Source organism: Chrysemys picta, chromosome 2 (assembly GCF_011386835.1).
Source record: "Chrysemys picta bellii isolate R12L10 chromosome 2, ASM1138683v2, whole genome shotgun sequence".
In the NCBI taxonomy this organism is placed as follows: domain Eukaryota; kingdom Metazoa; phylum Chordata; order Testudines; family Emydidae; genus Chrysemys; species Chrysemys picta.
The window spans coordinates 221829263-221841056 of record NC_088792.1 but is presented as its reverse complement, the minus strand read 5'-3'; the positions used below and the strand labels follow the sequence as shown (position 1 = coordinate 221841056).

At 44.0% G+C, this 11794-nt stretch overlaps 1 protein-coding gene across 1 annotated transcript in view; it reads left to right on the top strand.

Annotated features, from left to right (window-relative positions):
* Window positions 1–3994: 3994 nt before the first annotated feature.
* The window catches only part of ALKAL1 (ALK and LTK ligand 1), a 45395-nt gene continuing 37595 nt past the window's right edge, over window positions 3995–11794 (top strand). Inside the window, exons 1-2 of the mRNA XM_005279920.5 lie at window positions 3995–4126; window positions 5735–6091. Of these exons, the coding sequence (XP_005279977.1) occupies window positions 5746–6091 (346 nt within the window). The 5' untranslated portion in view covers window positions 3995–4126; window positions 5735–5745. The remainder of the gene's footprint in view (window positions 4127–5734; window positions 6092–11794) is intronic.

The following is an 11794-nucleotide window of genomic DNA, read 5'->3' as shown; positions in this document are numbered from 1 at the left end:
GTAGAGCACCAAAAGGAGTTTCTCCAAGCACCAAGGCAGAAGTTCAAGAAAGAGCTCAGTGTCCTCCCATGAGGACAGTCACAGCAAAGCCTTTCGAGAGAAATCCTACAAACTTTGCATGACATTAATGCAACAGACTCTGACAATGTTCCTCTCTGCATCGATCCCATTGGGGCATGAGACTCAGACGGAACAAGGTCCTTCATTGGTGCTGAAAAATCTACCAACATCAGTACTGACTCCGATACTAGGAGCACTTTAAACACAGGTGCTGTCTGTTTAGAAATATGTTCTCCCCAGCCTTTCACAAAGAACCTTCTCCTCTAAGGTCTGCAATCAGCGACACAAAGAGACATACAGACTTCTATAGAACCCAGCTGCCACTGGTTAGTCAAGAGTCGCATTTGTCTAGCCAACAACCAGCAAACCTTCCATATGCACAAGGTATCCTACCATGGACCTACTGAGGGTCTCTCTAAGCTCAAGACTGGTGTGAAGCTCTTCATTCGCAGGATGTTTACTTCCATATCACTATCCATCTGTGCCACAAGAAGTATCTAAGATTCACAGTGGGGCCTATTTAATACAGGGTTCTACCCTTCTGATTCTCCATGGCACCAAGAGTGTTCACCAAGTGCCTGGAAGTAATGGCAACACATTTATGAAAATAGGAAATCCAAATTTACCCATACTGGCTGATCAGCAGCAGGTCCCTGCAGGAGCTTGAGACAACCTTAAATTGTGTCCTTTCCCTGTTCTCTCAACTAGGATTTCTTGTGAACTACAGTAAATTGTCTCTCATACCATCACACACAGTAGAGTTAATAGGAGTTTTAGTCAGCTCCAGAGCAGCAAGTGGTTACCTGACAATGGAAAGGTTATGATCTCTTCAGTCTGTCATAAACAATTCACAGATGAAATAGACTATGACAGTCCCTATGTGTCTGGAGCTCTTAGGCTACATGTCAGTGTGCACCTTGCCAAACTTCACCTTTGGTCCTTACAACTTTGGCCTCCACATCCAGATGGCTCATGAACACGATCCTGCCTCAAGTCTGGGGAGTGGTCATTTGGTGGCTAGAACCCTTGAATGTGTGGAAAGGGGGAAATGTTTTCAGTCACTTCCCTGATGATGGCTTTTATCATGGATGCTTCTGGAAGAGGCTGGGGCACCCACCTCAACCACCTGCAAATGTACTGAGTAACATAAAACTGATGATTATAAGTTAAAATTCCCATTGACTTCAATAGGAGCAGGATTTCACCTTCTGGGTTTTCTTGTGTAGCCGGGTTGATATGAAAGACATGCTAACAGATTCACTTTGACTCAGTCAGGCACCTATCCTTTGAATCTTCATTTTATCTGCTTTCAGTTATATGGATAATTTGAGGGTAAACTTGGGTAGTTTGTGTATTTTAGTACCTAGAAACCTCATCACTAAAGCAACACTTGCAAGCAGGTCACCCACTTTCAATTGAGCTATGTTGACTGAGGATAAGGTGAAAATTCAAAAGAGTGTCTCACTGAGCTGAAATGATTTTGTCAGTATGACTTTAATTTCAGCCCAGCTGAACACACACATGTTACTGAGGGATGTCAGAGAAGAAAAAAAAAGTACCACTAATCAATGCAGTAACTAAACCAGTGGTTTATAGTTCAGATAGCAAGTAAATATTTCAAACAATTTATGGCTATTTTGGTCATGTTCTTTACATATGTCCTAAATAAGGGGCTGTGTCAACTCTAAGTCCTTTAGAATTAAGAATTACTGTCTTTGCTGTCTTCCAAGTACTTTTGCTATAAAAGTCACATTGGATTCTTTCCAAGAATACTGATGTGGGGGCTCTTCATGGCCACTGCTAGATAGCCCTGCTGGAGTCCTGTCCTGAGAATAGGTTTTCAACCTATCAAAATTGCCTGGGATTAGTAAAGCAGTCTTCTCTCTCTAATTTCTGCTCATGTCTCCTTCTTTGAAATACTTTCTGAAGAATGCACATTCCCAAACAACATAAGCAGAGGTAAGGCTTTGTGCAATAATAGAAAATAAATCTTAAAAAAAATCATAGTTTCTGAGGTTCTTGGGTACTTTTTAACAAAATAGGAAAAGTGACTTAAAAGAAGAGATTCAGGAAGCATGTTGCCCTAATTAGTTCTTGTAATTATTTTAGGGCTTGATCCAACTCCCATTGCAGTCAATGAGAATCTTTGCAGTGAGTTTAATGGAAGCTAGATTAGCCCTACTATCTGTTATGCTTAGTCTCTTACTCCCTTGGTTTCTTGTTTACTCTCTTGAAAACAGAGGAGGAATACATTTAAAAAAATATAAAAGATGGGATAGTGCATTGGGCTTTCACCTTTGTCAACCTGAGTTGTTCTTTTTATATTTATTTATTTAATTGAAAGTGTTTATTGTTTTTAGGTGGGAATACCAGTATATTGTTAATCCAAAAAAGTTAGGGTGCAGGTCATTGGAAAGAGAGAATAAAGGCAGAGAAAGGTAGCAGGAATAAAAGAGAAAGGAAGAAGTTGGGTGGTCCAGAAGGTATTCAATGAATGGCAATCAAATAAAATGAAAGTGTGATACAGAGCTCTGCAGTATATAACTATAGATTATTGACCATACGTGTCAAGGAATAGGTTATCGCTACCTACAACCAAATTTGTTGGGTTTATACTAATTCCTAGCAGACATCTGCTTCCCAGAACCACCACAGAATTTGGATGGCAAGAATAGCAGTTTTTGCTCAAGGGATGATCAGGCGTCCAGATCAGGATCCCCAAGATGTTACTGATCAAGATTCAGCTGCATTTGCAGCGCTGACTAGGGAAGCTTGCAAAATGCCTGCTCGTTACTAGGGTGTTGAGACCTGAGATTGGGAAGATTACTTTAGGATCATAGTGATTGCCATACCAGGTCACTCCATGTAGCACAGCATGCTGTCTGACAAGGACCAGTCCCCAATACTTCTAAGGATGATACAAACAACCCTGAGATAGCCAATTATGGTGAAAGTTTCTTCCTAGCTCCCCTATTAGTTAAAGTTTGGCTTACATGTCTAAGCATGAAGATTTATATCTCCTCCAAAACTCTTGCTTAAAAAACAAACAAACAAACCCTTACTCTTATAACTTTGGTTACTCCATATAAATGTCCAATTCTTTTTTTAATCCTGCTAAACTTTGTCCTCAGGCGAATTGTGGCAAAGGACTTCATAGGCTAATTCTGTGCTGTTGTGAAGTATTTCCGCTTATCATTTTTAAATGTGCTGCTTTTCAATTTACTGCAGTACCTTCTGTGCCTGATTGTTGTTCCAGTGCAAAGGTCCAATTTTCAATGATTTCAAAGCTTCCTTTCCATCTTTATGAATCTTCAAGGCAAATGTACATACATTTTGGAATTAATGATTTTGCTAAGGCAGGGATAACTATTTTGCCATTTTATTTTTTGTCCCCCATGTTCTGAAATTATTTTTTAAAGAAAAGTATTAACTTTTAATGTGCTTTACTTTATTGGTTCATTAAAAACTCTCTCTCCCTACCTGCCCTCAAACCATGACAAACCTGGGTGTGCAATTTATACACACTGTTCCTTTCTGATGGCTTCTTTTTCCTCTCCATTCAACAGTATGAAAAATTAATGTTACTTTCTCCCAATGTATTAATAGCTGTACAAGGGAATTCCACTACGTTCAAAAGTATTCTCCTCTTTTGTACGTGTAGGTTTATGAGCAAGCATTTCCTAATCTACAGAGAAATCTAATTTCACAAATAGATCTGAGCCATTTCAGTTGATGGCTTTCAATTGCTATCCACCGGGGGACGAAAAAGGAGGAGGAAGTTTGTCAGAAACACTTTCGCTGAGGCGAAGAATGATTACCAAAGATGTCTTCACTGACTGCCACCCACCTACAGTCGATAGTACTCAAATGAATACGCCCGAAAGTGAACTATATAAGACAGGCGAATGGCTGCTAAAGGCGCATCCTGCTGTTTTGGGTTTAGAACCGATCGCTCCCCATTCACTCTCTAACCAAAGAAGTAAGTCTTCACTGGGAGGAAGAGGAAGGAAAGTCTCTTAGCAACTTAGAAATACCAGAGTTGAGCAAAATTTGACTCTACTTCAAGGTAAGCGCTCCCTCTTGTCCTCTGTTTAGAGAGAGAGAGAGAGAGAGAGACATTTTGCCAGGCTGCTGCAATTTTCTTTGTAGTCAAGATATGGTGGCTGGGGTTTAGCATTTCTTTAATTATTCCAGGGGTAGTGTCACCACTTAAATAATCAGCATCCGCTCACCGCATCAATGAATGAAAGGCTCAATCCGTTCCTAATTCATTCCTAGAGCTAGTCATATGCAATAGCTGCCGGCGGAGGGTTGGAAACCTCGAACCATTTTTGGGGCAGTTAGCTTGCTGCGAGATCTTTTTAGCTCTTTTGACAAAAGGGAGTTGTAAGCGATGCAAACATAAATCGGTTTGTAAATAACTGAATTATTCCCCCCTTTCATAATCCTAATTATTTACTATATTTAGAATAGCTTACTTAGATGTATTAAGTTCTCTGCTAGGAGTCTCAGCCCGTCATTATTGTGTTTGCCTTTTAAACCGCCTTTCATATTTGTCTCCGCTCCAAAATAATGAAACACCCCAGCCTCCGTTTTCCTAAAATACTTATAGAAGTATCTTGGCTGTAGTATCTCCACGTGTGTAATGTGCTCGCGCGGATGTAGGAGGGCTTTGAGCTCTCACACTGATATAGTAAAACATACTAAAGGTTTGGACTTTTAAAATGTATTCGTATCAGAACACGGGCTACATCGAAAAATAAAGCGCCTAAATTCTCTTACCAGTCACCTAGCATAATCACTAACGCCCCCCGAAAGCCAGGAGTTCGATCAATGAATGTGCCCGGTAGATTCACAGAGATGAAAGGCAAGCCATTTCCCCCATCAATGGGGGAAATTGTCATTCTAAGTGGAGAGACAGCGAGAGTGTATTTTATATAATGTATATCAGTATGAGAATCTAGGGCAATGCCAGAGTAGTGTGGGGATTTCTAGTTCTATGGTTTAAAAGTCCTGGGAAGATTTCTCCTTCCTTCCCCCTTTAAAAAAAAAAGTCTGTCCTGGTTATTTGTGTACAGCTGAAAGTTAAAACTGGTTGTGATTCCGCTGAAAGACTAAAGCTTCAGGGGTGATCACACTGGGAGAAGAAAGCCAGGCAAATCCCACAATAAAGCCCTGGATTGTAATATGTGCTGCTTGGTTAATACCCTTGTCCTAATCCGTGTCTATAAATGTGTCCTAAAGGGATCTGAGATGAAACTGCAGCGCTTGCCGCGGTGGGCGGGGAAGTGTGGTGGGGCCAGGCAATCCGGAGAGCCCTCCTTCTCCCCCCCGCCGCCCCCCACCCCAGCACAGCAGCGCTAGCACTAGCATGGTCCCCAGCCCGGCAGCGCTCACAGTAGACGCGGGAGAGGAGAGGGGTGTGCTGAGCCCAGCGCCCTTGCGCCCACCCGGCTCCCTGCGCGTCCAACAACACGCGCCTCCGCTGCGCTCCAGCCAGTCTGGTCCCAGCAGCGCTCTTCTTCCCCAGCGCCCTGCAGCCGGCCTCAGTCAGCCCCCATTGGCTTCGCTCGCTTTCCCCACCCAGTGGGACAGGAGCCGGCCCCAGCATGAGGAGAGGGCTGGGTGCGGGCATGGCCAGGAGCTAACCGTGCTCTGCTCTATCTTCTCTCAGGAGCCAGAGAGATGCGAGGGGCAAAGAGATGTCACGCTCTGCCTGCCATCTTCTTCCTGCTGCTCACTTCAGCCCCTGCGCCGCCTGGGGTCGAGGGCAGCAGCAGGGACCCGGAGGCGCCAGGAGGGGACAGGAGGACTCTGCTCGATCTCCTCTTGCAAGCTATCGGGGACAGCCAGAGCCACCAGCCCCACCCACCCCGAAGGGGGGACAGGGTGATCTCCAGGCGCTACAGCGGCAGCGCCCTCTACTCCGCAGCTGTGGACCAAGACCCCCGGGTGACTTCCTCCTCCTCCGCCTCCAGGGAGCGAGCAGCGGGGCAGGTGCCCCGGCTCTTCACCAGCTCCAGGCACGTAGGTAAGAGCAGCGTCCCTTCCCCCTCCTTTCCCCTCCGCACCCCCGATCCCAGCAGGCGGGGGACGGGTTTCAGTCACCAACCGCTCAGCCTCTCTCCCCATCCCTGGCCTGACAGAGGAAACTTGTCCTCAGCAGCTGCGGTACTTGTCAGACCTAGGCCGGGAGGAAGGGCGCGTCTCCCCAGCTCCCCCGAGGGCAATCACGCGTGTTTTGTCGCGCTCCGTGGGGATCTGTGTTTCGACCCTGCCCTTCTATCTGCGGGAGCGGGACGTGTTGATGGCGTTAGAGCCAGCAGGAGCCAAGTTGACCGTCGTCCTGGCTCGTCTGAGATCTGCCGCTTTCACGTGGATCCCTGCCGCGCAGAGGAGCTGGCCTCAGCCTTGTAGAAACACAGAAGCAGAGAGCGAGCTTCCAGAAATCTGCTTCTCCGCTTCCTTCCCCCTCTGCCCTGGTATCCTCGTCGCTGCTGTTCGGCTCCCGTGGCAGCCACTGCAGCGCGAAAGCTGCAAACTTTCGGTGCAGGCAGGAGCAGCGCGCGGATGTTTTGACTGGAGCAGAGCGCGTGGCCCGATGCCCGGGATTGGATGCTGCTGCCTGTGTGAACGGCAGAACTTTCCCCACCTTGTCCTTAAAGTTTCTACCTAAGCGATTCCCATTCACTTTCAGGTCCTCGGGTGCCTTGTTAGCCTTTAAGTGCTGCAGGTCTCCCGAGGCTAAGACGAGCCTGAGTTTAACCCGTGAGCTGCTGTCCCTCTCCCTTACACACCCGCAGGCGGGGCGCAGGAGGTTGGATGATGGGCTGGGGCAGCGGAAAGCACAGCGCTGAGTAGGGAGAGCCGCTGGGGGCGGGGGTGAGCCACGGGAGCCTCTTACAGTACAGGGGCCGGGGGCTGCTCCAGGAGAGCTTTTCTTCTTTATCACTTCGCCGTCGTTTCCAGGCAGCTCTCGGCAGCTCTTGGGTTTGTTTCTGCCTTTGCGTCCCTCCCGGGGCAGACAGGAGACTCAGCGCATCGAGACCCGGTGGTTCTCCTTCCCCTTCGGCCCGCTGCACCCTGAAGGGGACTCCTCTCGGACCCGTACTAGCAAACAAATATAGGAAGCGATTTATTATCCTGCCGCCTCCGCTTTGGCTCCATTCCCCAAACTAGGAGTTCAGCTTGTCTCGGGCTCCTCGGGGTGTGTGTGTGTGTAGTGGGGAGGTAAAGTCACACCAAATTTACCAAATTATGCGGTCCTTATCTGGAGGAGTGAGAGGGGGAATCGAGTTTACTGGTGTCATGTGATTGTCACTTTGGCTGCAAAAGTCGAGCTTCGTATTTTTTGGAAAAACAAAACTTCTGAGTAGTGGTTTTAAACCAAGCCCCTCGCGTTTCATATTTACATTGATTTGTTCTCTCCTTGGGTCAGCACAGAAACAATTCTCAGGAAAACGAATTCCTACCCACAGTCTGCGCTGGCAGTTCTCTTCTTCCTAGAATTAAGCACAGAGAAAATAACTGATGTTACATTTAGCTCTGGATTTATTAATTCAAGATGTCTTGTTTTATTGATACTGACAGCACCATTTGGTCCATATATTAATTAAATGTTAGCCACTTTCATGAGTCTGCGTGGGGGAAATGCAGTTTACCTTTTCTTCTTTTTGTGTGAAGAAGGTCAGAGTAGGTCAGAAACGTTGGTACCATTAAGCAATAAAGTATGGCGGGGGAATGAATTGTGGGTTTGGGCACAAAAGTCAATTGTGATCAACATAATTGTGCACAGCACAGATCAGGTACTAAGTTCTTATTGTGATAACATCTTGTATCCAGTAATGATGCCAATACACTGAGTTTCAGTGATTAGTTATTAGCAGAATTATTTAGTAGATAAGTGTATAGATAAGACACACAGTCTTTTGTCTATGTGGTTAGGCTATGTACATTCTACATAACTGGTATTTTTGCATGAAAGTAGCATTATAAGATTTACAAAAAGGAGATTAAAAGCGTGAATATATCCTGGCTGTAGTCCACTGGTGTTTTCCATCAGGCTCACTGCCATTTCCTCCGGATGATGCTGGGCAATGAGGAAAAGACACATTAGAAAAGTTGACATGGCAAAAACAAATAAAGTTTGGCCCTTCAGTATTGTACTTATGCCTCTTCTATACACAGTCCTTGACCCCTACATTTTAAAGGGGCAGGAAGATGCAATTAATGAATACAGTCCCAGGAAGGAGAGTGTCTTTAATGAACCTTCCAACATTTCCCCCAGTGTTTAGACCACCAGTTTACTGAAAAGAGAGGTGCCCATGATGCATGATCTTTCACTATCCTGGCTTGGACTACATGTGAGACAACTGCAAACATGTCTGATTTTTCACGGGTTCCCTTTTCAAGGCAACATGCAGGATGCTTGACCAAGTTCCACCATAAGTAATTTATTCTCATGACTGGATGGTAGAAGGACAGAATAATTGCACTCTCTGGTCTATGTATAGAAATCCTCAGGCTGGGGAGTGCTATTTTTTTTTTAAAAAGCATGATAGATGCAAAAGAAGCATAAACCTCTTAGTGTTGAGAGCAGCCAGACTAACTCTGGGAGTTATAAAAAAGTCTATTAGAAAACATGTTCAGATAATATCCCCACAGATTCATGTGCTGACAAGAAGGGTGATAGCAGGGGACATAGGTATTGACATACCAGAAAAGACTAGTGGGCCATCAAATCCTGTATCCTGTCACTAACAGTTGCTAATATCAGATGCTTTAAAGGAAGGCATAATTATACAATACCCACCATAGAGGCTGTTTCTTATGCACTGAAATATAAAAGTTATAGGCATATAAAATATTTATATCATATCTAATGTAACAGTGACGCTTCATTACCCATATAAATGTCTATTTTTTAGAATCTTTTCTGATGGACAGAGAAATACTTTTGAGTGCAGGTCACACAGCATGGTTTCTTTCTCTTTAAATACTTAGTTTTAGAGAATGTAGTGCTTGTGAAGAATGCTGGACTGATAACCTTGGAAACTGCAGACCTCCAGTTATCCATAGAACAGGTACAACATGGTTAACCACCGAGCAAGCTTCCTCCCTGACCTAGAGAGATCTTCTCTAGAGTTTAGAAATTTTCATGCTTATTCAGCTTCTGGATTTACTGACACAATAGACAGCGAGAGTTACACCTATTTTCATGGCTGAGGTTTTTGAGGTGGCCACCCATGTACTTGAAACTGGACTTAGTTAATCAACTCTTTTAATTTATGTCAATGGTATGGTGACAACTTTTGTTTCAGATGGTCACAAAGTGTCTATTGAACTGGATTGATAAAGATATCTCTCGGTCAGAAGGCTGGCTCACTCAGATCAGGATGCAGATAGAACTCCTTATTTGGATCATCACTCTTATGTTCATTTTTGAAAATGATCATTTTGTGTCAAATGACAATTCAGTACCCCTTTTTATTTCTTCTTTCAAAAACAAAAGGTACATGGAGCTAAGGCACAGTAGGAGAAACGCCTATTTTATGTGTCCTTCCTTTCCCTCTTCTCCTAGGAGCCATTCAATAGATTTGGAGAAAGAGGTCTTAGATTATACTAATCATCTCATATTATGCATGGAGACCCTTATTTCCAGATCCAGTGAAGATGACAGCTTCATCATCACTTTCTCTCTCTCCACTCAGAACCCAAGTCACAGGAACCTCCATTGCCCAGATCCTTCCAAGTTACATCCAACGAAGTGGGCATTCACCCACGAAAGCTTATGCTCCAATACATCTGTTAGGCTAGGTCTATACTACCCGCCTGAATCGGCGGGTAGAAATCGTTCTCGGGGATCGAATTATCGCGTCTCATCGGGACGCGACAATCGATCCCCAAATCGACGCTCTTACTCCACCAGCAGAGGTGGGAGTAAGCGCCGTCGACGGGGAGCCGCGGAGGTCGATTTTGCCACCGTCCTCACAGCGGGGTAAGTCGGCTCCGATACGTCGAATTCAGCTACACTATTCGCGTAGCTGAATTTGCGTATCTTAAATCGACCCCCCCCCCCCCCCCCCCCGTAGTGAAGACCTGCCCTCAGCCTTAAAGGTGCCACAGAACTCTCTGTTGCTTTTTACAGATCCAGACTAACACGGCTACCCCTCTGAAAGATTAACTAAGGAAGTCAAATAAAAATATTTGACTTCTTAACTTAATAAAATAGAATTACTTATAAAGTAGCTCCATCTGTTACTTTAGCTGAGCTTTAGGGGTTGGTCTGGTGGACATGTTATTCTGGAGAATGGAAAGTTTTGATTACTGTTATTTCCTTTTCTCCCAATATCCAGAAATCTTTACTTTCACACTATAAGTAGGAAAAAGTTATTTGAATATTGAAAATAAATAATAATAATAATTAATTGGAGAAAGCATAGGCACTGCCTGGAATATCCCATGTGCATCATGACAGAACATACTTTTTAATTTCCTATTATTTTTATAATAATTAGCAAGTTTCTATTCTTCATCAGCCTCAATTCTGTTCTCCATTACATCATTTAAAATTTGAAGTTGTCTGTTGAATTTACACTGGTGTAACTGAGAACAGAACCCGGCTTTGTGGCCTAAAATCCTGGAAAAAAATCAACTGATATCTTTTAAAATAATATCCTCTCACAGCAAAGGCAAAATTTGAGCCACATAGCTGCTGTGAATTTAGATGACTCTTTCCTCTACAAAAAGAGAGAATAGTGAATATATACGGTCTTTTAATTTTTAGGACTACTTTAGCATGTAGGGTACACCAAAGCTGTTCCTGTTTTGCAGAAAGTATTTGGATAAAAGGCAGCTAAGAAAATCTCATGAAATTAATGAAATATTCATGTTTACCCAAACATTCAATTAGAAGATAATCTGAGGACCACTGTATCTTTTGTGGAAAATACTGCTTTAATTTTCAGATGAAAAGGCAGAATTGAAAACTCATGTACTCAGAGTAATGATGATTAGGAAGCCACAGTTACATATAGGGAATAGGGAGAAAATTTCAATCATGGTTCAAAAAGGAGGGACCCATAACAAATTTTCAAAGCAAAAAATATGCTTCTTAATATGACGAGTTCTCAGGCTTATAGAGGCTCAAAGTATGGATTTTGCAGTAGCAAATTTAACTCCATTAGGGATAACACACTATTCAAAGGAACAATGTGTATTTTTAGTCACATTCTAGAAGACATCCTAGCAGAAGATTGTCTTTTGGTTGCTAGATATTACTTTGTCTGAATACCTCTCTGGGGAATAGATGCTCACTTTCGTTAATCAAAATGGCCAAACAGAGCCAGTGGAGAATCCCCTCTGTGTGGTGGAACTCACCACTGATGGAAACCTGGCAGATGCAGATCAGCCACCTCCTGTAACAGCTGCCCTGCCCACTCCCACTGTAGAAGAGGATGAAGGGGGTGGCTGGGTGGAGAGGGACTGTGGTAGAATAGCACTTTACTAAGCCTGATACCTCTCTGGCATAAGGACCCCAAATGTGTAAGTTAGAGCTATTCCTCACAGCTGGAAGTTGAGCTGGGTCTGTGTAGGTGAGGCTCAAAGAGCTGTAAATGGTGCTGTATCAGCAATCCCCCTCACTGCCGCTGTGCAGAGTTTGGATACAGTCAAGAATCTGTTTCACTATCCATGCCCTGAAGAACCTACAGTCTAATTCAATGTAAGACCTAAG